Source organism: Sander lucioperca, chromosome 1 (assembly GCF_008315115.2).
Source record: "Sander lucioperca isolate FBNREF2018 chromosome 1, SLUC_FBN_1.2, whole genome shotgun sequence".
In the NCBI taxonomy this organism is placed as follows: domain Eukaryota; kingdom Metazoa; phylum Chordata; class Actinopteri; order Perciformes; family Percidae; genus Sander; species Sander lucioperca.
The window spans coordinates 52,370,579-52,397,300 of NC_050173.1; the positions used below are offsets into that span (position 1 = coordinate 52,370,579).

At 42.3% G+C, this 26,722-nt stretch overlaps 2 protein-coding genes across 7 annotated transcripts in view; both read right to left on the minus strand.

Annotated features, from left to right (window-relative positions):
• The window catches only part of myot (myotilin), a 51,228-nt gene extending 48,721 nt beyond the window's left edge, over nt 1–2,507 (minus strand). For 2 of the 4 annotated variants that reach the window (XM_031280103.2, XM_036005832.1), the window contains exon 1: nt 2,328–2,507. The gene's annotated coding sequence lies outside the window, so the exon portion shown is untranslated. The remainder of the gene's footprint in view (nt 1–2,327) is intronic. The other 2 variants (XM_031280105.2, XM_036005833.1) reach the window with 1 other exon arrangement.
• Nucleotides 2,508–16,073: 13,566 nt separating this feature from the next.
• si:zfos-2326c3.2 (mitogen-activated protein kinase kinase kinase kinase 4) overlaps nt 16,074–26,722 on the minus strand; it is a 101,241-nt gene continuing 90,592 nt past the window's right edge. For all 3 annotated transcript variants that reach the window (XM_031280098.2, XM_031280099.2, XM_031280097.2), the window contains 3 exons: nt 17,127–17,286; nt 16,539–16,678; nt 16,074–16,439 (listed from right to left, as the gene is read on the minus strand). In XM_031280098.2, the coding sequence (XP_031135958.1) occupies nt 16,356–16,439; nt 16,539–16,678; nt 17,127–17,286 (384 nt within the window). In that variant the 3' untranslated portion in view covers nt 16,074–16,355. The remainder of the gene's footprint in view (nt 16,440–16,538; nt 16,679–17,126; nt 17,287–26,722) is intronic.

The window sequence follows — 26,722 nt, forward strand, 5'->3', positions numbered from 1 at the left end:
GATAGATTTTCTGTCCTGATTGACACAGAACTTATATGTGTGTAAATAATGTTATCTCAGTTAATGAGGTGACAGCCTCACTGCACAGGCCTCACTTTGGGATTCAGATTTCTGTCTTATTATATAAGGAAATGTGATTTCAAAGGTACACTGGGATGTAACGAGACTACTGGTGGAGAGAAATTCCTCTACCTGCTGCAAACCTATTTTGAATTTTCTCAGTTGCATCAGTCTGAAAAAGCCGTTAACCCTCCACCTCCATCTCTCCAATTCTCCCAACTCCTCAACTTGTCTGCTAGCCAGCGGGACCGATTTAGCCCGGACTGGATCACCTGATCTCTCTGTTAGCCAACCACGGCTCAGCGGCTGAACACATACAGGCATGCCATGCTTTCACTGTGAAACCCCCCCCCCCAACACACACACACACACACACACACACACACACACACACACACACACTCTGCCACCCACTCAGCTTTGGCTGGTATGCCTTGTGTTGCCTCACCCTGCTGGCTATATAATATTCACTTCTACCCTTTTAACTCCAAACGGATGTAACAGATTCACAGAAAGAGAAACACATATAGATACATAGATATAGATTGGTACATTTAGATAGATAGATAGATAAATAGATAGATAGATAGATAGATAGACAGACAGATAGATAGATAGATAGAGACGTAGATAGATAGATAGATAGATAGATAGATAGATAGATAGATAGATAGATAGACGTAGATAGATAGATAGATAGATAGATAGAGACGTAGATAGATAGATAGATAGATAGATAGATACGTGGATAGATAGATAGATAGAGACGTAGATAGATAGATAGATAGATAGAGACGTAGATAGATAGATAGATAGATAGATAGATAGATAGATACGTGGATAGATAGATAGATAGATAGATAGATAGATAGATAGAGACGTAGATAGATAGATAGATAGATAGATAGATAGATAGATAGATAGATAGATAGATAGATAGATACGTGGATAGATAGATAGATAGAGACGTAGATAGATAGATAGATAGATAGAGACGTAGATAGATAGATAGATAGATAGATAGATACGTGGATAGATAGATAGATAGATAGATAGATAGATAGATAGAGACGTGGATAGATAGATAGATAGATAGATAGATAGATAGATAGATAGAGAAATAGAGAAATAGATGGTAGGGATGTAACGATACACTTAACTCATGATTTGACATGATTCACAATTTTAAGTTCACAATATGATTTTCTCACGATTTTATTAACAGAACAAGCTGCAATTCAATTCTACTTTATTTATAGTATCAAATCATAACAAGAGTTATCTCAGGACACTTTACAGATAGAGTAGGTCTAGACCACACTCTATAATTTACAGAGACCCAACAATTTCCCACAAGCAAGCATTTGGCTGCAGACAGAGAACTACTACTTACTTAGAATTACTACTAAAATAATTCCTTTATTTCTATAAACTGTGCAACACAACAGATGTGTCCTCTCATCAAAAGTGCAACTGAAATTGTATTTTCTCTTAAATAGCAACAATTAAATCAAAAATGAATAAGTAGACGTTTAAAAGAAATCCCCCATCAAAATAACTAAATAGAAAAAAAAATCTGCTTAAATTAATAAACTAAGGAGACATAGTGGCGTATGAAGTCAAACAAGTGAAATCAAAAGTAAATTAGTAGTTTCAAAATTGCATTGCGATTAATTTTTTTTTATCTCAACCGGTTGTAATCTTTACACATTTATATTGATTTTAAACCGATTCACGAAGCATCGTTACATCCCTAATAGATAGATAGATAGAGAAATAGGTGGATAGATGGATACATGACAGAGCATATAAATTTAGCTCCAGACAGATCATCCCAGCTGTCCTCTTCTTTCTGAGTGCAAATTCCAATCAATCCAGTGTCCAGTATCAATAACATGCAGTATCAGGAACCTTATGGCCCTTGACCAAGTGAATTACAACATTTGATTATCTGATTACCAGGGCGTGATCTATCACGAGAGAGAGAGAGCTATGTATGAACCATGACACAGAACTTTCTTTTCGTGAATTTCCCCCCTCGTCAGGATTTGTAGATTGTACTTTGGTCCAGACATGTGCAACCAAAGCAAAACTATCTGGTGTGTAAGTTGGATCAGACAGGTGAAAGGATGTCTGTGTTGTTGTTTTTCTGTTGCAATTCTAATGTTGCTCCAGCCATGCACATGCGAAACAGGCCCAGCTGCACCTTCAACACACAACTTAATCCCAACTGTAGAAAACTTAAACCAAAATGTTCCCCTCCTTACCTGTCTGGCCTTTCCCCAGCAGGTTTAACAAAAACCCCACAACAACACCAACAGATGTATTGATCCAACAGGAAGTGTGAATGATCCAGTAGCTAAACTGCTATGTGACTGTGTGGCTCCCAGTCATGGCTTGGTCGCCGGACGCTCCCTACTCTGGGCGAGCTGACACACACATTTACACACAAACACACTGACAGGGGCATGTGTGTGTGTGTGTGTGTTGAGGGGGGGCTGTGGTAGAGGAAAAGGGTTAGGAGGGAATCTGAGGCTAGTGACGGGGGTGTGAGAGGAGGGCAGGAGGGGTTCAGTTGGAGAGGTACTAAAGGGGCGAATTTAGAGCGGAGTGTAGTGTTCGTCAACAGTGACAAACTCATGGCAGGGCAGAGCTCCAAGTGAAAGGCAACAGGAGTGAAGCTCAAATCTCCCACTCCCAGAAGGATAACTCCTCTTCATTTTCCTTTGACTTTTAATTGAAAAAAAAAATTCGACGGAAATGACGTGGGGCCCCTTCAGATGTCATTGCAAAAAGTCATTTGTTTGTGGTTGCCACATTTTGAGACATTGCCGTGGAGTAAAGTTTGTCAGCCCTCGGGGGCCCCCTAACGGCCTGGGGCCCCAATCAGTTGCCTGGTTTGCCTGTTAACAAGCTGCGGCTCGTCCCAGGGCTGTAGTCAAGTCCACCTTTGTCGAGACCAAGACCAGGATTAGTGGAGACCGAGTCAAGAACAAGACAGAAAAAAAAGAATCCTCTTCAAGACCACTTACTTACCTGTTCATAATTTATGTGATGCGAGAGGCAGTATATCTTCTATTTTAAGATGATTATTTTGCTTTGTTATTATTTGTAATGAAAAAAAAAGTGCAGAGTACAACACTGGAGGATCAAATAAGGCCATATTATTTACTTTAAGTGTAGTCTTGCATTGCCAGACCTTCCTCCACAGCGCTGCGGAGGACGGTCTGGTGAGTCCACACAGGGATGGGAGAATAAAGTGGTTTATTGGCATTTCTTTAAACCAATCACAATCGTCTTGGGCGGTGTTAAGCGCCAGACAGAGCCACGGCGCCACTGCAAAATAGCCTCGGAAGGAACTTGTTTTGGTGGAACATGTGGACATTCAAAAGTAGTTTAAGTCGTGCAACAGAAAACTCAGATTGGACAGACAGTCTAGCTAGCTGTCTGGATTTACCCTGCAAAGATCTGAGGAGCAGTTAACCATAGTCCTCAGAAATCCACCGGTGTTTAGAACGCCAACACAAAGAAAGAGGAAGGGGACGGATATCCGGCCAAAATGAGGGACATCCAGCGGAATTTCTGGCGGCACCTGAGCAATCCCAGAAGTGGGACATTGTGGATATAGACTACTTTAAGAATAACAATTTCACTAAAGTCGTATGAAGCCGAAGTGCAACTTCACATTTTAGATATTGAGTGATTTTATTCTGGTTCAACAAGAACATTGTGAACTGCCGATGGAAAATGTAACAAATAACAAAGATATATGTTCCCATTCTTGAACTGAATACTTGTCGTAAAGAATCCATAGTACAAAGTGCTCGCTGACATTGTGTCAGTGGCCAAAATGAAAATGATTGATGCCCGATGATTGAGTATATGATGCAGCCAGGCATATATCAGGGGACCAATGTTAATGCCTGTTCTAGATGGATTTTGAATAATATATAATAATAGTAATATAATACTAATACCTGTTTTCTGAACAAGCTTGCTTCATCATTGGTTTTGTTTTGAAAGAGGAAGTTACTTTAGAAAAAAAAAAATCATATGGTGCTGGACTCGGTCAAGACCAACTAGAATATTTGGCGAGTCCAATGGCCGACTCCGAGACAAGTCTGAGTCCAAATACCAACGAGTCCAAGACAAGTCCGAGACAAGAGAAAAACGTCTTGAGTGTGGACTAAAGTACTACAGACCTGGCTTCACCTGTCTCTGTTTTGTTGCTAATGTTAGCAGCTAACATCAATCCAAACCAACCACAGGTAAGTGTAACAGACAAAGAGAGATGATGTGTTGACGATTTCAAAAGATGAAAATGTGGCTGATGTGTAATGCGGCCGGAGGCTCGATGACATTACTTCATCGGAGGGTGTGAGACAGGAGCCAGGAAACCTGCGACTGGTGCCAGTGAGTCTTTACAGGATACATGAGATGAGACCTCTGCAAATGAGAGCGAGAGGAAGAGAGGGAGGGAGAGAGAGAGAGAGAGAGAGAGAGAGAGAGAGAGAGAGAGAGAGAGAGAGAGAGACTAAAAGAGACTCTTTATAACTCAATCCTAAACACAGATAACCACACAAACGGAATCACGAGGGTGAAGTGGAAGGTTGTTAGGGTTGACAGCAAATTCAGTAGTAGATTCAGTAGTATTAAGGGATTAGCCACCATTTTATTTAGTGCTACGTCCTCACAATTTATGTATGCCCTTTTACAGTCTATGTGCATGCCTCCCGAACACGTGACAAACAGCAGACATAACTAGATAATGCATTTCCTGGAGAGAAGTTGCTGACCAGTCGCAATAGGAAAGTGCATGGAAAGCTGTAAAAGTACAGTAAAAGGAAAAAAAAAAGAAAAGAAAGAAATTAAACAAGGAAAAACAGAGAGAAGAGGAAGAATGTATGAAAGAATGGAGGAAAAGGAAGTGAGCAAAATAAGACGGAGAAAAAAAAGGAAGGAAAGAAACTCAATGGGATTTCTTTTTACATTTTCAGCGCTTCAAAAGCCTGCCATAAGCTTCTGTTACCATCTGACGGCTTTTATTTTGAAAGTGTACTACTCCAAAGCTAACTCCAGAGACCCAAGAGAAAGCTCCTGTTACTGACTCTTATTCTGAAAGTTCAGTGCTGTGTGCTGGGCAAAGGTCATTTGGTCTGCCTGACATTAGCTAATGCAAACTTCACATAACTATTAGTGTATAGCTGGCATTGCCTTGCCAGTTCAATGACTTTATAATTCTTGTCTACATCATAACAGCCACTTGTGGCCACCACAGGTACTGCTGTTCAGTGAAAGGGACATACAGTAGGCCTGCTTTAAAGGACAAATATGTCCAAATAAATTATTCCTTTTATGTTGATCAAAGACCCACAAATCTACATTCAATAGCGTTTTAAATCAAACATATCTCTCTTGATTGCCGCTCGTGCTGCTCACCATTCAGGCACACGTTTAAAAGTGTTGAGTGCCCAATGACTTATTGGGTAGAAAGTCTGATCATCCATAACAATCCTAATTATTAAAACTAAGAGGATTACAGAATGTAATGTTATGTCTTAATTACTTGTACTGCTAGAATGATAACAGGCGGCTTTGAATAGATCATTAGACTAAAAAAAGACAAAAGCATCAGTAGATTGTGTCGTCATAAGGAAATCAAAATAACAAATGCTCGCATTGCCAGACCCTCCTCCACAGCACTGTAGTCTGGTTAGTCCACACAGCATTCCGGGATTGGAGAATAACGTGCTCTGGTTTATTGGTATTTCTTTAAACCAATCACATTCGTCATGGCCGGGGCTAAGCAACAGATGGAGCAACGGTGACTCTGCGAAATAGCCTCGGGAAGGAACTTGTTTTGGTGGAACGTGTGTACGTTCAAAGGTTGTTTAATCCTCCTGTTGTCTGTGGGTCAAATTGGACCAGTTTTTAAAGAAACATGGGTTTCTTTCAACCAAATTGCCCCAAAAACATGAATGGTTCTATACAATGCTCTCCTTGCAAGTAAAATGACGGCGTTTTATTCAATTTTAAAGTTTTTTTTTTAATTTTTTTAAATAATTTCAAAACAGTATACTGACCAAACATTGTGAAAATCCATCAACATCCTCTGATCTATTAGTCAAAATAATTCACAATTTCTACTTTAACTCAAACATTTGGTATAATTTCATATTAAATGAGGTTTATTGACAATTAATTCCAAGTGTAAAACTTGTGGTAACAAGATGGTGTTAGTGGTGCATTAAAGTGACAAAAATGTTTTTTTTTAGTTTTTTTTTAAAGCGCCAAAAAGTACAACATATTCATGGTTGATGGGAAGACAACACAAGGGTTAAGTCGTGCAACAGCAAACTCAGATTGGACAGATAGTCTAGCTAGCTGTCTAGATTTACCCTGCAGAGATCTGAGGAGCAGTTACAGGGTGTCTACAGGTATAAACAAGTTAAATTTAAGACTTTTTAAGACCTTTTAATACCACTTCTAAATGAAATTTAAGACCAAACTTAAGATGGAAATACAAATCAAAAGTGGAAATATACAGTAATCTTTCCAGTTAAACACACTGATGTCTGTTCAAAATGAACAGTATGGTAAAATAATAATTGACTATGTGTGTAATGCGAAAGGATAACAAAAAAATGTCACTGCTATCCTAAATTATATTTATTATTACAATATTTTTAGAACATTTAGGTCCCATGAACAAATGCTTATAAAATCAAGTAAATAGAAAAAATATTGTTCCTTTTGAACAACAAAAAAAAAAAAAATAACAAATAAATAAATGAAAATTCCAGCTGCTTTTAAAATGCAGACAGCAGAGTGTGTAAGAATGTTTTGCAGAGGTGTGTGAGAATAAGTGTGTGTGTGTGTGTGTGTGTGTGTATATATATATATATATATATATATATATGTGTGTGTGTGTGTTCTCATGTCTCTATGTGACCGATTAATAAGTAATTACAAACGCACCGCATTTTTGGACTTTGGTGATGAACTCTTTCCAAATTTAGCCACATATCTGGTCTTTTCCACAGGTAAATGACTGTACAAGCCCCGAATCTGGAAACATTGCTTTGAACACTTCTTCAATCCCGTCATTAGACCTGTATGAATTGTGGCTTGTCACCATCCTCAGCACCCAAATTACCTCTGCTCGGAGTGTTAGCGCAGAGCCACAAATTGCTCGGAGGTCAGATGGCATTGTTGGCTGTGGATTTCCTATTGTAACATCCAGCGTTGTAGCGTTGACATTGTTGCTAGCGGTGGAAATGGTGGAGCAGGAACAAACTAGAAATTGCAGGCTACTGGCGTGTTTTACGTAGTCTCTGTTTTTTTCTCTGCGCGTGCGATTCCACCGCTCTGATCCCCACTGTCCCAAGTTTGAAATTCTTCTGACACATAACCTGAAGGGGGTAAGCTTCTCCTCGGACCGCGAACCTCCTATGGCGCCATTTTGATGCTAACAAGCCATCACCTCCCGTTAGCATCCCATTGACTGCCATTCATTTTGGCGTCACTTTGACAGCGAATAACTTTACATATGAAGCGTTTAAAGACTCTATTTGTCCATTGTTTATTTCTAAAGAAACACGACAATGTATAAAAGGCTCCATTACCTTGTACCTCACGTTATGGCTCCGTAGCAGATGTTTTTGTAAAAATAGGCTAATGATTGTGTCATAACCACGCGACTTACTGTCGCATAGTAGAGGAATTACCGTATAGTACAGGAGAAGCTCGCAGGCAGTTTGGACTTACATTAGCTGTTTAAGTTTAATTACTGTTAACTAGCATTTTAGTGATCAATAATTAGCCTGTGCCTATGGTATCTCCTTACATATACCTACGCTCTCCGTCTCTGTAAGATTGAGATTTCTCTTGGCACAGCTACCAGAAGACCTACAACTTTCAGACAGGTTGCTCACGGCACATTTACGTCGTCTCTCTCAGTTGGAGGCTGCGCAGTAACGCTCGGCGCTCACCGGAAAAGTGCTTCTAATATCCTTCACTGGTCTCCGTCCAGAGACACGGGATCTGTTGGTCCATTATATACTGTCTATGCACATAACGCAGTTCGCTTCATAAGCATTTCCAGTCACCGACCTTAACGACGAATACTCGTTCTTTTCAAGGCATTTGTAATTGAACTTGCATTTCCCCATGTTTCTAAGTTGAGTGGCTATCAATCACGGCTGTATTACCTGTATGCGAAATTATGAATCCCACTATGGCCACACCAAGACCCGCCCTGCGAAGCATCTCGACTGGCTGGGGTTAGGCATTTGACCTCAAGTGGTTAAGGTTAGGATAGCCGATTGGTCAGGGGATAGGACCTGAACAAATGGGGTTACGTTACCTTGCGTAAGCATGGACGCCTGGCCAATAAATGCTATTGAAGGGCGGGTCTTGGCGACAACGCAGCGCATAGCCTACCGGCCGAACCAGAACAGATTGGCTGCATTTTCGCAGTGACATGACACAAAAATATTTAAGACCCATCCAATCTGAATTTAAGACAATTTAATACTTTTTAAGGCCTTATTTTTAGGAAAAGTGATTTAAGACTTTTTAAGGACCCGCGGCCACCCTGAGTTAACCATAGTCCTCATAAATCCAACAGAGTTTAGAATGCCAACACAAAGAAAGAGGAAGGTGACGGACATCCAGACGAAAATGAGGGACATCCGGCGGAATTTCTGGTAGCACCTGAACAATCCCGGAGATGAAACGTTGTCGATATAGACTAGTGTTGAACCAACAAGGACACTCTTTTGTCACAATGACAGATGCAGTGTGTTCAGCAGACAGAACAGTGCATCAGGGTTTCAGAAGTTCATGGATTAAAAGTGTTGAAATAAAGCTGTGGGTAGATTAAAAAAAAAAAAAAAAAAAAAGTTTCAGTTCAACCTTTAAAGCAAACAACAACAACAACAACAAAACACCACTTAACATATTTTTATTGTCTCACTGTCTTTTGCCTTTTTACATGGAAACACAAGTTAGTGTGTGTTCATCTCAAAGCAGGAGGGCTACAGTATATGATGCATCAAACATAGGTCCAGTGCAAAACATAAACAAAACAGAGTATCAATTTTATAATGGAAAAGAAAGTATATGGTCAAAGGGGAATATATATTCTTAAATATATATATATCTATATATTTGATATCTTTAGAATTTACAACTTATAAGAACACAACGGTCCTGTGTGTTATAATAAAAAAAAAACTCCATATTGCAAGCAGTGTCTTTTTCTAAGAGTTGGGTAACTATCAAGAACGTCCACAAAATACTGACAGTAATAAGAAACTGTTGGCTAAATCCAGACTTTTGGGAAATATCAGTCATCAACAGACAATACCGGTCTGGTGTATATCACTAACGGCCTATTGGTGCTTTACAATGAGCGCTATCAGGAAGACTCATTGGGCCAATGGATGGAACAAAGTTAGAAATCTATGCCTTAACAGGATATAATCACCGTCTCTCTCCTTCACATCCTCTTCCTCCTTGTCCTCCTCATCACCATTCTCAATCCACATGTGCAGTTTTGGAGCCCTCTGTTGAAATGCTGGCCCCATTACTGGCTCTGTTAGCAGGTTCAATATATTGCTTTCAACAAGTTATTTTCCATCGAGCTTTTGATACCAATGATCACTGTAGGCTACGGCAAAAAAAAACAACATTACAAATACATAAAAAGCAACGTTCATTTTCCTTCTATTAACCGACACTTGACTCAATCCACTAACTACCTCCTCTAGCTCTATCCTTCCTTCCCTTGCAGACTGAATTCCTGCATTCTGAACACCTGTTCACATCTACAGCACACCCTCCACAACACTAACACAACTTTGTTGAGAACCGCACAGCTCATCCGCAGACTTTTGCTCATACGCAGGCTGGAAAAGAACTGTAGCGCAAAACAATGCAACTTTTGGAACATGTTCTTCCTCTAATTAATAAGCAATAAAACACACCATTGATCCCTTCAATATACACAGGGGTTTTGTCTCTCTCAGCCTTACTCGGTCTGCTGTGACCAGTGGCTAAATGGTAGCTAATGTTAGCGAACTTCAGATAGGTATTGCTGTGTAACAGGCATTACAGTCAGTTCACTAACTTTATAAGTCAGGTGCTTATTGCGCTGTTTGTTTTGTAGCCACAGTTTAAAAACTAGAACAGCAAGCAGGTATGAACGGGGTCCAAGCCCCCTTGGTGCAAATCGCCCCCCCCAGCGGACCGAATAGACTTTTGTGAATGGAAAGACTTGAGATGAGAGAAAGAGAGACAATGGAAAGCTATAGAGAGAACAAGACATGGGGACAAAGAGCCATATGATGGTAGAAGATGTCAGAGAGAGCAAGAGAAAAGCAGATGGGTAGAGAAGAGAGAGTTGAGCACAAGACGCAGAGGGAATAAAAGGCAGCGTTGAGAAGAGTTGGGTTGTCAAAATGAGAGGAAAAGAGTTGGCGGGAGAGTTGGAAGTCACCCCGCGGCCCTGAAACAGAATCTTTCATCATCGGAACCGGTGGAAGGTGTAGGCGGATGAGCACGGATCTCTCTCTCTCTCTCTCTCTCTCTCATTAGTGTAGCTAGACTCAAAGTGCAGGCAAGACAGAGAAGTTTGTTTTCTACTAACTCACAAAAATGTACTCATTGTGTCTCCAAACTTTAGCTTTAGATGGCAAATGGTTAACCCACATATATATATAACACATCATTAGGTGTGACACTGGCTCTGGACAGCTGGTAGCAGAACTGATTTCTATGTTGTTTCTTAAAAGCAGGATGAAGAACGATGCAGATAAAATGTAACGTTGAATGGAAAATTGGCGTTAGAGTAATGGCTTTTAAATGGAACAATGTAGAGAAAATAAACTTCCCTCAGAAACCAAACAGCGTAACCTTAGTGCTGAGCTATAACTCGACAGTATAAGGACGGCAACCTGTTTAAAATTGATAAAAATATATATTTCCATGTATCACTCATTACAAGACTACATTTAGAGATTTGCCAAATTATAACTCATCTGATCACAGTATAAGTTAATAACAACGACAAACCAGTGGTTCTCAAACATTTACATTATTGCTTTAAAAAGTAGGGACATGAAATCAAACTGTGATGACATTCTCACAAACTCTGACCTTGCTTTGAAATGAGAGAATTAAAGAGTTAAATAAAAAGGCAGATTAAAGAACGGACTCATTTTTTAGCTTGTGCTCACTTGCAGCATGTGTACTGTTGATCAGCAGACATCTGTGATGGTGTTGTATAGTGCAGCACATCCAGGCATAGCTATTGTACATAACTACTGTACAATGTCTGTGTAAATGTAAGGTGGAGCTGAACAAGCTGAACCAACGGTGGAACCACTGTGGTAGTTTAGGACTAGTTTTGGTCTGGTCTCCTGCCCTGTCTGGACTAATGACTGGGTCTTGCTCAGGGATCCGGCCAAACCTGCCGGTGCTGTGCCGGCCAAGATGTAACCGCTGACCAGAACTGACCCCAGCTAATCGCAAGCTAGCACAGTGCCTGATTCTAAATATGATGTGTCATTCACATATACAGGACATCTGGATGCATTTATGTCAAGATTTCAAACTAAAAATGTCAACACTTACAGTAGGTCTTATGTGACATTCAATCAACATGTATTTTGAGTGCTAAGAATGTATTGGCCCAAATTTATTTTGATCACATTTCATTTATTTTTTATTCATATCGTTGCAAAACTGCACATTGGAATAAATGTATTTCCAGTGTCCAAAATACGTTGTCAATTAATGTCTAGGAAAATCCTTTTTCCAATTTTATATCATTTGAATTACAGCTTGTGAAATATAGTTGTCATATTATTTTCTTATGTGGAAAACTGTACACAGCTAAGCAACTGTGTACAAAGAGAAAAAATGACAGATTTTGTTGCTGCTAGCCAAACCTCTCTACTATCTTAGCCATTTGTTAGCTAGCAATGCTAACTACAAACTTCATGGCAAGCTAGCTCGCTTGGTCCTTGGTTTAGCCCCTGTTAGCTAGCAAATAATGCGTCTGTTAGCCTGTGAAGATAGGTTTACACTCCTGTAGGCTATTCCCATGCACTGTTAACTAGCTATCTGGTCTGGCGTCTCAGTTTCACACTGAAACAAACAAATATGAAATTTGGTAACAACTTAGCATTGAGACGGTCATTATCAGAAAGTTCATTTTCCAGTTTAAAATATTCTCACAGAACCAGCTGCAATATTTATACTGTATCAAGTCCATAATAAAAACTATACTAAGTATCACGGAATATAAAACATTTGGCGCAAATTTTGATATTCAACATTCAAGAGTAAATATAATATAGAGGATGATGACGCTAGCCGTTTGAGCAAAATCTAATGGAGAAAACGGTATAATGAAAATGGATCAGAAATAGACAATTCACATTTGAAAGTCAAAAACAATTATTTCTTCACCGCAGCACTGTCTAAAGCATACGTGTAAGCCATTAAATATATGAACACTAGCAACATTTAATTGCATATATTTTTTGTTGCGATTTAGCGAGACACTTAGCTCCTGGGAGATCTTTCAGGCCTGTGTCGGATGGGTTGGTCTAGTTGGCATCTTTTGTACGCTATACAATAATATACGTTCCACTCTAAGTTTGGAAAATATAGATCTTTCCAAATCAAATAGACAGTTGTGACATGGCAATTATCTTACATAGTTAGATTCAAGGAAGCCAATATATCAAAGCCTTCATTTTTGGTTTCTTGCTTTGAAGCTCATTGTTTAAATGACAAAAATATCAGAGCAAATACTAGACAACAAGCCGAGCTCAATGCATCTCATCCAGGCAAAAAAAAAAAAAAAAAAAATTAATTATATATATATATATATATATATATATATATCTCAACAGGTGTGCATCCCATGTTGGGTAGTGTAAGAAAAACTGATCCAATGCCAATGGCTGTCAGTTAAATCTTCAATACTGACTACAGAATGGCTTTAAACGTTTCCACTTTGAAACATCATTTCAAAAGGAGGATAGATTACAGAAAACATGTACAAGGTGGCCATTGTGCAAAAAGCCTGACTTCTACACGTTGGTAGAAAATCCACCACAAAACAGAATTCACCTGATACATTATTGGATCTTGAACACGTCGATCAGGAGCCTTCAAGTTCACTGTCAGTAGCTCGTGTTCATGTTCACATGGAAACAACATGTATGAACTCTGTTCTGGGATGGGGTTTCACATTCATAAGCCTATAATTCTGTACACATACATAATGATGGCTTGTCAATTATAAAATATTTAGAAAACAGTCCATCTTACAAGAATATATACATCCTAAGGTGTAAAAAAAGAAAGAAAAAGATGCAGAAAGATATTCTAAACCTGTTGCAGTGGAGTTGTTTTGCATTTCTACTTGTGTAAAAGTACAAGGCTCTTGAGGTACTAGAAATAATAAGACTAAAATGACGTGGTAAAGACCTGTGGTGGACGGAATGCTTAAAACTGGGACCGAAGAGGATTGGTGAGGTACTGTATTGACTGTGTATTGTATATACAGTCATGTGAAAAAATTAGGACACCCATGCTAAAGTTGACTAAAAAGAGGAATAAAAAAATCATCTTTTGGAAATTGATCTTAATGTCTTAATTAAAAAAAAATGAGGAAAATCCAGTCTTTAAGGACACCAACTTTCTTTGTGAATGAATAATGTATCGTAAATAAATAAATGTTCTTCCTTAAAATACAGGGGGCATAAGTAAGTACACCCCTATGTTAAATTCCCATAGAGGCAGGCAGATTTTTATTTTTAAAGGCCAGTTATTTCATAGATCCAGGATACTATGCATCCTGATAAAGTTCCCTTGGCTGGGGATGATGTTTTTATTCCTCTTTTTAGTCAACTTTAGCATGGGTGTCCTAATTTGTTCACATGACTGTATATATATAAATAAGACTGTGTTACAAAAGAAACTGCTCACATCATTTAATGCAAAGTGTGAAATGCAGCAAGAGATAGTTGTTGCCTCAATGGAAACTAATTTCAGGCTAGGCAGAGAGCTGATAATAAAGTATGACCTAATGAATAGTCTAAAGTTAATTAACTCTTCATGGCAATAATTCAGTTCTTTCGCCTTATTAAAAAGGTTCACATGGACGATATATTTACAGCTATGATACAGTTAAACATAACTGATTGGCTCTATGCTGTGTGGGCTGCTATACTAACTTACTGTCACTCTCAGCCAACAAAAAAAGAAAACTCTTCTTTCAATCATATAGCATTTGATAGTGCATGATATAATACTGTCTACTAATACGATATGGAAATCAACAGAATAAGGCCTCCTGCACACTGCCTGCGTGGCGTGAGCGTGGTGCTGCTGCTGTTAGCCTCGTCTGTACGCGTGCATGTTTCCCATTGATAAAATGAAATGTTAAACATTAATACATACTGATTTGATAACGGCAAAGACAACGTCGGCAGTATTGACGGCAAAATAGGCTACAGAATATTTTGTTCTGTATTGACTGGTGCAACATTTGAAAATTATGATATGTAAACATCTTTTCGTATTCTATTTTGCCTTCCAACACGCTTGCGTGTCGCGTGAAAAATAGGCATGAATAAAACGCGCGTCATGCAGGCAGTGTGACAAGCTCTAATCTGTTAGCATGGGAGCTGAAATAAAAAACGGACACGCCACGCAGCTGACACGCTCACGCCACGCAGCCAGTGTGCAGGAGGCTTGAGGATTCAGCACAGTAATTGACCAATTTGTTTGGGTGCTTGATATATGCTTATAGCACTGAAGAAGAAGAAGAAGAAACTACTGAAAGCCTTCATAAAAACACTGCTGAGGTATTGGAGACACGGGCGGTTCATGGATCTGGAAATTGATTCAAGAAAATCAAGAAAAAATGGCAAGCAGTAGCGACAAAATGTAGAATGACATACAGTTCTTGTCCTACTTAGTCCTCATTCTGGCCCCAAGCCAGTCTTTTTAAATGCCCAGATGATGACAGATGATGTCCGTGGAATGAATGACGGATTTCTGTTTTCCTTCTCCCCTGGTCTGCACTAGCAGAATAATTATCCAAGACTTCAGACCAAAAGAAAGCAGTTGATCCAGTAATACTAATACTAATAATGCCAGGCATTGTTGAAGCAAATATGAGTGAATAACTGATATACACAAAATTAGCTGAATAACTGATAAGATAGATAGATGAATGTGGAACAAACTGAACGGACTGCTGTGGTCGCCGGCGCTGACAGAGGTTAGGAGGGACGGGATCTTGAGGCCAGATGTTCACCGATGATCAGGTGTTTATTAGAAGTCGCCACACAGTCACCTGAATCAAGCCATCGGTTTTATCCCAGGTAGATTTGGATAAAGCAGGACACAAAAAAGTGAGTCTTGATTCCTGCGACACTGGTGCGCCGATGGTAGGGTGACCTTGCACGGCAGCTGGATTCTCGCGACATCACGAGATCACGCGGGAATCACCAAAAAAATCCATCTTGTCAGACCTCAAGTAATGCATTTGCGTCGGAACTACCAGCTTACCGAACCAATCAGCGTCCGATAAGGAGCTACGGGCAGTTACGGGCGTGGTTTAGGGGTGTGTGTGACGGCCGCGACTGTTCAGTCAAAACAACAATGGCGGACGTGATAGACAGATGGCTCATCCAATCACCTGCCAGGTATTTTTTTTGAAAGTGCCTGCCCTTTTCCGAACAGTTTCCAACGACGGCTTCTCAGACAGTTCGGTGTTGACAAAGGCATCTGGCGCGTCAGGTTAGCGGTGATGGTTTGCAGCCTGAATCTTACTAGGAAAAGGCTCCGGCTAGCTATGGAGTACAGACATAAGAAAAGGCTCTGTGTGCTTTTCACATTACAGATGCTGACACTGCTAGTTGTACCTTTTAATAACGCTTCCGTGGATGGGTGAGGTGGCAGTGAACTGAAGCTCTTTTTTTTTGTTGCAGAATTTCCGGTGCAGATCTTTGTGTCGCTGCAGCCGAAGGAGTGATGATTCAGGCTTCAGCATTCATGGAGGGATGCATTCAAGCAGTTTTTCGCTGCAGCCGGAGTTATAATCAACTGTTGATCCATGCACGTTTACATAAACAACCAGACAAGATCCAGTATCCACGGAGATGAACATCAGTCGGCAGTATAATAAAAAGGCATCACCAGGCAAACCCCAAGTAATGAAGGCAGACACCACCAGTTGATCCCAGAGGGGACCTGTTATCCCCTCGTTACCAGTTGAACAGTGAGTTCTGTCCAAGAGTCATGAAGTAAATCTGACTGCTGCCCCCGGACTGCACCGAGGCAAAAAAGACCTGCAACGGGAGACAGACGCAGGTTTAGGAATTATGCTACAGGTTTACGCTATTTTCGTGAATACTTAAAAGTACATCTAAATAGACTTGAACGTGTACCTTGTCATTCCTTTCGCAGAGGAACTTGAGTTTCTGGGCCTTCTTGTGCATGAAAACTCCCTCCAGGTTCCCTGTGTTGGCTGACCTCAGCTCTATGGCCTTTTCACCCCAACCCATCACCTGGTTAGACTGAAGGTAGGCTGGAGAGAGAGAGAGAGAGAGAGAGAGAGAGAGAGCACAGCCAGCAGGGTTTATTTTTGGGTTAAGGTTGTCTTTTCGGTTCTGTTTTGCTTTCCACACACACTCACCTACACACCCATGCACTCACTACACCACAGATACTGCTGATATACATGTTTTATTCTATTTTGAAGTAATATTTAAATTTTTTTTTTCTTTGTGTGGTCTGCCTTATTTTGTCGAAACGGTGACCTGGTTTATCACACGCGCACACACACACACACGCACACGCACACACACTTATTTTTAGCCCACCCTGTCCCAAATCCGTCTCCACAGAAACCAGGTCAGGGTTAGTTCTCAGGGCTCAGGACAACTGCGGATTTAGAACCACTAGGTCTGACACTAGGAAATTAGGAATATGATGCTGTAAGTTGTTGAAATGATGTGTGCGTGAGTGAAGCTTACCGACCGACGCAGGCATCTCCCCCCACTGCAGCACCGTATCCTTGGTGATGCGGCCGTAGGTGTCGATGTAGACGCCCTCGTCTTCGTAGCAAACCAGAACCTCTGTTCCGGCGCTGTTTGGCAAAATGATGATGGCATGGGGGCGAATGGAGCCCTGGATCTATGAAACAAACACACACAAACACAATATAGACTATTGAACAAAGTCATGAACACAACTATTCAAATTACTGCAAACCCAAACAGTTGAGTGCATTTAAAACATAAAAGCCACACCTCGACTATAAATGGTATTCAATACAACGACCGTGCAGATCCACCTGGCCGTGCGACATTTCTGTCACACCATGCTCCACTTTATTCCTACGGGTGACGTCAAGCGACTTTAACGCGCCCGCAAAGCATCCCGGGAAGGCGGCGCAGCATTTGAAGAAATGCTGCGCGTCAAAAAGCTGGTTGATGCCCATCTTTATGCACATTAATTCGTTGAACGTGACGTGACTATCCAATAGAAGTAGAGCACAGGGGAGACTGGGGGAAGTCTCTTGTGGGTCCTTTGTTCTAGATGCCCTACTACAAAAATGCTCAGGAAACTTTAGTTCCGATTAGCGAAAACGGAGCTCCATCACAAGGCGGTGGAACTCCCCACACTCCCGCCGGGCAACTTCACTCAGGATAGGGTGAACCCAGTGGTGACGACGTGGCTTCTTCCTCCGGAAGTAGAGCAGAGCAGCTACAATGATCCTTCTCTGTTTTCGATTCATGGCTAAATGACTGCTCAACGAAATCCATATTTATACACATCACTTCGCCCTCCAAATTTCAAAATTCGAGAGGGAAGAAGTTGGTTTCGAGCAAATGTTTTAAAAACACAACATTACCTGCTGGCTCAAAACCCCGGCCATAGCGGTAAACTTGAGGAACGCCCATCAACGTACAAACGAGGGGAGGCGTCACGCCACACCCCACTTCAATCGTGTCGCAAAAGTGGATCCGCAGCGTGAGATGCAACAGCGTTCTGCCAACTGTCTTGAGAGTTGACATTAAGATGATATCTGACAATGACTTTCAGTTGTAGTGCCAAAGAATAAGGTCCAATTCGTAGGTCACAACCCTTACAACCAACCAAAATTGTAAGACAGTCAAAGGTACAAGACTACAGAGAAAAAATGTGTTAATAAGAAAAGAAAAACCAATAACAGTTCAGAGAAGGACAGATAGAATTTTCCTGATTCCTAGCCTGGCTCCGCCCTCCTACGTACTTGCGCTCAATTTTCATTTCTCTTCAGTACTACGTCTGGGTTTGCGGTATATTCTTGGATTTTCTCCAGCCAAATATTTGGCGGTCTAATCAGTGAACAGAGGGAGTGGCTGAGAACGCTGACGTTGATGTCGTACGCTAGTTTGAGTTGTAGTTCCGAAATGGCGGTGGAGAAAGATGCGAGCGAAGCCATTCGGTCCGTTGTGGCAACGCTGCCGAATATCCAGAAGTTAAAGCCCGAGCAAGAACAATCTTTGCTGAGTTTTGTTGGTGGCCATGATGTTGTGGCTCTCCTCCCCACGGGGTTCGGGAAAAGTTAGATTTTTCCAGCTCGCTCTGTTAGTGGTGAAGGAGTCGGCTAAGGCGAACGCTAGCGATGCTAAGCCGATGTCACGACCAAACGTTAGCGATCGGTTATGGCAGATCCAGAGTGGTTCTGAGCAGATCCAATAGTTTTAAACTTCAACAGAGTACCCGCCTTCAAGGAAGTTAACACTTGTCAATGGAGAGTGGTCAGACTCTCTGTACAAATGAAATGTACCAGAGTCTGGTAGGACCAGGCTAATGGATTCCCTGACTGAAGCACAAAGGTCATTTAAATACAAAATTCACTGGCATCGTGTAGAAGGTGACTAAAACTCTCCTGCTGCTAATCTATTATTAGGAAAAACCTCTTGACAGTATAACCGCCAATTTCCACTGGATGCGTAACGGCTCCGGATCCGCTCCGGAACGTCGGCGGAGTCAATAGGTTTCCATTAAAGTCAATGTGTGTATTTCCACTGACTGCGGAACGTCTGCGTCCCTACTCCGTCCCAGCTCCGGCGGTCCGCAGCCCTCCGGAGCAGATACGCAGAGCTTCTATTTTTGGAAGACACACGGAAGATAGTGCGGGACAGGAAGTCGAGCACAGAAACAAAATAAAAATCCGGTTAATTTTCAAAATAAAATACACCGTGCTCACGGCAGGTCATATTTCCCTGCATTACACCTTGAAAACACAGCACAGAGTTGTTTCCCCTCTACTCCTCTGGATGGAAACAAACTGTTGTTGGTTTTATGGTTCTATTTTACGTGAACTCCCAAGATATTGTGGGTCCTCGGGACTACAGCTGTCAGTCCCGAGGCCGCAGCCGTGCTGCAACAAATCCGGACCTGGTGGGTATTGACGGACGGCGGAGCACGCAGCCGGCCCACAGACGTTCCGCATCCAGTGGAAATCCGGACTAATGGTTCAACAGGTCTTTTGCATGACAGCACTTCTGCAACACTCATCTAACAGAAAGGTCATCAAGGTACCACTATCTAAGTCGATGTTTATCAAACTAGTACCGGAAACGTGCATCGAACAGCCCAAATACATTTATCTCAACAGCTTAGAAACATTTATCTAGCCTAACCAAAACAACAACACATTGAAAATATGTATCTTACAACTGCTCCCATCTCAACAGGGTCACAGCAGAAACCACGCTCCTCCGGGGAAAAATAATTAGGTTCGGCATCACTGTTTTGTTATGTTATAAAAATGTCAAAATTATAGTTTGGCGAGCGAGCTTCATACATTACCAGAGTGTGAGCCACCACAATCCTGAGCATCAGAACGGGCATCCACAGACGCAACGCAAACTTAATCCTCTGCCTTGGAATCAGCATTGTTTGCAGGAAACAGTGGAAGATGCGTGTGTGTGTGTGTGTGTTTAAGTGGGTGACTGGTGCATGTTGTGTGTGTGTGAGTGAGTGAGTGAGTGAGTGAGTGTGGCTGAGGCTTGTGAATAGGTGAATTGCGTTTAGCAGTGATAAAGAAACATAAATCAGTGTTTTAAGTGAATATCTATTTCTGTTGATGCAGCTGTGTGTGTGTGTGTGAGAAGATGCGCACATAAGGTGTGTGTGTGTGTGTGTGTGTGTGTGTGTGTGTGTGTGTCTTTCAGAGTATGGATATACCGCTACGAAGAAAGCCCGGGCGTGTGAAGGGTCCTCAGGAGTACTTACAGAAAGTGAACTACGAGGATGTCTCAGAGTGAGTGGGTTTTAAGCGCTCTGTAACTGAGTGTGTGCGTGTGTGTGTGTGTGTGTGTGTGTGTGTGTGTGTAAGAAAGAGTGTTGAAAGCTTGACTTTATATGTAAGAGAAAAAAAGAAAAAAGGAGAAGGAGCAAGGCGGCTGGAGAGCTGAAATGATATCGCAGCAGCAGCAGTGTAAGGCACCGGTGTAGTAGGGAGCTGTGTGCAAACTGGCTTAATATACCAGAGGAGAAGTGAGAAAAAAAAAGAAAAAAAAACTCAACAGGGGCTAGAACAAGTCGGGACACAAATAGTTAACGATCGCAAGAGAAGGAGGACAGGACGGATGTATTTTTAGAGCTTATTTCTCTTTTCGTATGTCCGTCTCTCTACCTCTACATGCTCCAACTGCTCATGTTTATAGAAAGTAGCACACAGTAAGGTTGGCTGGGACAGTGTGTGTGTGTATGTGTGTGAGAGAGAGAGAGAGAGAGAGAGAGAGAGAGAGAGAGAGAGAGAGAGAGAGAGAGAGAGAGAGAGAGAGAGAGAATCAGGCACACCTGAATCCACTCCTCCTGATTCCTATTTAAGATGGCTGGGGTTGTCCATTCTCTCTCTGTCCACTGGTCAGTCTGAGGAGCACCTTCAGTGACAGACTCAGACACCCACGATGCACCACAGAGCGCCACATTAGGTCCTTCTTGCCTGTGGCCATCAAACTATACAACTCCCCCCTCTGATTGTTACACACTTGAGTGTCAAAACTGGAATCACAATACATATTTCCATATCACATCTCTACATTGTAAATACTTTTGGACAATTATGTGCAATAATTACTTGGTGCAATACTGTTTTCTTCTACTATTGTATACTCTATATCGTATAGCAACATAATCTTTTAACCTAATTTTACTTAAAGGGTAACTACCGTTATTTTCAACCTAGACCCTATTTTCCTATGTTTTTGTGTGTAAGTGACTGATGGGAACAACAATCTTTGTAATTGGTCCAGTATTTAGCATGTAACGCTGTAACCGGCAGCCACAGACCGGGCTGCATTGTAACCCTATGGGGCAAATGTTCACCGTCAGTTTGGTCCACTAAAAGTGCTTTATTTTGCCACTGAAAGGCTTAGATTATTATTATAAGTGTCTGACAACATTTTATTACACATTTTTTTATCGTGAGATTAACGTTCTTTTTTGGCATAGCAAACTTTGTCGTTTTTTTCACATGCTGTTGCAACAACTAGTAACGTTAGAAAAACTACAACACCACACCGGATCTAGCTAGACCGGAAACTAAACAACCGGCACGTCGCACACACTTGTTTGGGCTTGCGAGCCAGCCAAAGAGTAGTAGGCTAACGTTACGTTTTGAGTGGATGGCGAGCGCGAGACGCCGAAATGGATGCAAATAAGATTCTGAATGGAAAGTTTACTCTTAAAAAGTTGCCAAATGGTTCCATTGACAAGACCAAAGTGATCTGTGTGTTTTGTCGTTGTGAACTGAGCTATCATCGCAGCACGTCCAGTCTGAAATACCACTTGATGGCCAAGCACACAGCTGATGCCAATTCTCCGCTCCCTCGTCAAAGCCAGGCGACAATGGATGACTTCAGACAGAAGCACATTTGCACAAAGCAAGCCGATCCACTTTTCCATGTTGATAAGAGCATTAAAATGAGAAAAAAATAATGGGACAAAAAGAAATCAAGGGACATTTAGAATAGATAAAAATGTGCGATTAATTGCGAGTTAACTATGACATTAATGCGATTAATCACGATTCAATATTTTAAATCGTTTGACAGTACTAGTTTTTATGTTTCAAAAAAGGATCTTACTCTTTAACAGAAAGTTCGACCTCCTTAGAAATCAATGTTGTCAGACAAATATTAATCTGAGTCTGTCAGTGGCAAAAACAAACTTTTTTTGAACATAAATACAAGCTGCACAATCGCCCTATTAACTTACATTGTAGCCTGTTTCCCCGCTGCCGACTGCAGCGATCTCACTTAATACTGGACCAATATCAAAGATTGTTGTTCTGAACACTTTCCCTGAGACGATCAATAAGATATTCTGATTCTGATCTAGTCAGTTGTAAGAATCCCAATTAGTCCAGTCTATACTGCAGTCTACATACTGCATTAGCTTTTCACTCCAAACTTATATCAACAATTCAGTCACAAAAGTCATCAGATTGACCCCTATTTAGCTTACATTACATTATCTTGATTGCCACACTACTAGGGCTGTGTATTGGCATATTACGTGGGTCACGATTCACTATATTGCAATATATTTCGATACTCTGCGTAAGGCGATATATTGGGATTTTTTAAAGTATAATTTTAGAAAAACTAATATTTAAAAAAAAGACAATGTGCATAAAAGTCAAAGAAGTTTACTTTAGGTAAACAATTCAATACACAGAAAATCTAACTGCCAGTTTGGGATTGTGGTTCACAGGTTCTTAGTGAGCTAATGTTTATATGCTAAAGTAGGCCAAAGTTCAGCCATAGCTACATTGTTAGCTTCTATCAAAAAGTCAGGCACTGCTAGGCACTGTTAGGCAAAGACACTAGTGGTGTGTCTCAGCATAGCCATTTAGCGGTAGGAGGTTTAAACACAACATAAACGTGAACCACTGTCTTACATGAGTATTTTTGCACGTAAAAAAAATCGATATTGCTTTTTTGAAAATCGATACAGTATTGCAAAATAAAATATCGCGATACTTAGATTTTTTCTTACACCCCTACACACTACCACACAATGATTGAAAGATGAGGAAAATCTTTATATAAATTATTAAGAAGACATACTTTATTGATTCCAAGGGGAAAATTCATTTTTTCACTCAGCTATTTTTTACACATTACGCACACAGGCCTGGAATACACACACATGCACATACGTAAAACCCATTAAACCACAGAAAGCAGAGGAACCTTGTTACCTGCTGCAGCCACCCACTCAACACCATATGTATGCACAGCACTCGTAGGGCACAGACAGTGTATGAACCAAAACAACTAACTACCTTGGAAATGCTGGTTTATACTTTTTACTGTATGTGAAAAAGAGAAGTGTTAAGTTAAAATAAATTGTCCTATCCTGAACCTCAAACCTCTCTAATTCTTTCTGAAAAAAAATATTTAAATAGATGTGTCAGAATGTGAATGACTCACCAGAGCCTACACAGTGGAATTTACATGCCTACAAACAGAAGAGGAGAGAACAAAAATGACATGCTCCATCTCTGATAGTACCAGCAGTGGGCGATTTGTTCACATTTAAACACTCAAATTCATTCGCACAAGCGTCTTTGGAGATGGAAAACGCTCCCATGACTTCTATAAGTCATCATTACTCAAGAAAGTTTGAATCTTATAAATACATTTCATATATTACCAAGACATATCATAATGCTGGGGAAAAGCAAGCTGCCATGTTTTGCTACCAAATGCAGTCAACCCTCATATTAAAAGGGACTTGCTTATTATTTTGGAGACTAAACTAGAAATAGAAAAGATCTAGTCAGTACCAGTACATCATACTATAATTACAGACTGATGTTGGCAACTCTGGTATTAAGCCCTTTGGTAATTACTGTCTGTCTCTGCTATAGATACTGTAGCTGTAATGATGGATGATAAAAAATCTCAAACTAGTAATAATAAGCTCTATAATTCATTTTTGGCTACTATTATATAATAGCAATATATATAATATTTTTTAAATATTAGCCTGGACTCTCCTGTCCATCAAAAAAACTATACATGACAGCAGAAATACCCATCCATCCATCCATCCATCCATCCATCTTCTTCCGCTTATCCGGTAACAGGTCGCGGGGGTAGCAGCTCCAGCAGGGGACCCCAAACTTCCCTTTCCCGAGCCACATTAACCAGCTCCGACTGGGGGATCCCGAGGCGTTCCCAGGCCAGGTTGGAGATATAATCCCTCCACCTAGTCCTGGGTCTTCCCCGAGGCCTCCTCCCAGCTGGACGTGCCTGGAACACCTCCCTAGGGAGGCGCCCAGGGTGCATCCTTACCAGATGCCCGAACCACCTCAACTGGCTCCTTTCGACGCGAAGGAGCAGCGGCTCTACTCCAAGCTCCTCACGGATGACTGAGCTTCTCACCCTATCTCTAAGGGAGACGCTAGCCACCCTCCTGAGGAAACCCATTTCGGCCGCTTGTACCCTGGATCTCGTTCTTTCGGTCATGATGCTTGATGCCATGATGTCCTCTCCTGGAACCATCACCTTATCGTGGTGGAGAGGTTTGTGTGTCCCTATGAACCTGAGGGCTGTTGTCTGGAGCTTTGTGCTCCTGGTAGGGTCTCCCAAGGCAAAGTGGTCTCAGGGGAGGGGCCAGACAAAGAATGGTTCAAAAACCCTATGAAAAAACGAGGTAGAGATAGAGTGACCCTGCCCGGAGGAAGCCCGGGGCCCCCGACTGGAGCCAGGCCCAGATGGAGGGCCCGTCAGCGAGCGCCTGGTGGCCGGGTTTGCCACGGAGCCCGGCCGGGCACAGCCCGAAAAAGCTACGTGGCACCTCTCTCTCCAACCCATGGGCCCACCACCTGTGGGAGGAACCGCTGGGGTCGGGTGCGCTGCCACATGGGTGGCAGTGAAGGTCAGGGGCCTCGACGGACCAGACCCGGGCAGCAGACGCTGGCTCTGGGGACGTGGAACGTCACCTCTCTGTGGGGGAAGGAGCCGGAACTTGTGCGGGAGGTGGAGCGCTACCAGTTGGATCTGGTGGGGCTTAGCTCTACGCACAGTCTCGGTTCTGGAACCATACTCCTGGATAGGGGTTGGACTCTTTTCTTCTCCGGAGTTGCCCAGGGTGTGAGGCGCCGGGCGGGTGTGGGGATACTCACAAGCCCCCGGCTGAGCGCCGCTACGTTGGAGTTTACCCCGGTGGACGAGAGGGTCGCCTCCCTACGCCTGCGGGTTGTGGGGGGGAAAACTCTGACTGTTGTTTGTGCGTATGCACCAAACAAGAGCTCAGAGTATTCGGCCTTCTTGGAGACCTTGAATGGAGTCCTATATGGGGCTCCAGTGGGGGACTCCATAGTTCTGCTGGGGGACTTCAACGCGCACGTGGGAAATGATGGAGACACATGGAGAGGCGTGATTGGGAGGAACGGCCTCCCTGATCTAAACCAGAGTGGTTGTTTGTTGTTGGACTTCTGTGCTAGTCATGGATTGTCTATAACGAACACCATGTTCGAACATAGGGATGCTCATAAGTGTACTTGGTACCAGAGCACCCTAGGCCAAAGGTCAATGATCGATTTTATAATCGTTTCATCTGATCTGAGGCCGTATGTTTTGGACACTCGGGTGAAGAGAGGGGCAGAGCTGTCAACTGATCACCATCTGGTGGTGAGTTGGGTCAGAGGGTGTGGGAAGACTCTGGACAGACCTGGTAAGCCCAAACGGGTAGTGCGGGTAAATTGGGAACGTCTGGAGGAGGCCCCTGTCCGACAGACTTTCAACTCACACCTCCGGCGGTGCTTTTCGTGCATCCCTGTGGAGGCTGGGGGCATTGAACCCGAGTGGACAATGTTCAAAGTTTCCATTGCTGAAGCTGTGGCGGGGGGCTGTGGTCTTAGGGTCTTAGGTGCCTCAAGGGGCGGTAACCCACGAACACCGTGGTGGACACCGGTGGTCAGGGAAGCCGTCCGACTGAAGAAGGAGTCTTTCCGGGATATGTTATCCCAGAGGACTCCGGAGGCAGTTGCAAGGTACCGAAGGGCCCGAAGGGCTGCAGCCTCTGCCGTGAAAGAGGCAAAGCAGCGGGTGTGGGAAAAGTTCGGAGAAGACATGGAGAAGGACTTTCGGTCGGCACCAAGGTGCTTCTGGAAAACCGTTCGCCACCTCAGGAGGGGGAAGCGGGGAACCATCCAAGCTGTGTACAGTAAGGATGGGACGCTGTTGACCTCAACTGAGGAGGTAATAGGGCGGTGGAAGGAGCACTTTGAGGAACTCCTAAATCCGACTAATACGCCCTCTATGGTAGAGGCAGAGCTGGAGGATGATGGGGGATTGTCGTCAATTTCCCTGGTGGAAGTTGCTGAGGTAGTTAAACAACTCCACAGTGGCAAAGCCCCAGGGATTGATGAGATCCGTCCAGAAATGCTTAAAGCTCTGGGTGTGGAGGGGTTGTCTTGGTTGACACGCCTCTTCAACATTGCGTGGAAGTCGGGGACGGTGCCTAAGGAGTGGCAGACCGGGGTGGTGGTTCCCCTTTTCAAAAAGGGGGACCAGAGGGTGTGTGCCAATTACAGGGGTATCACACTTCTCAG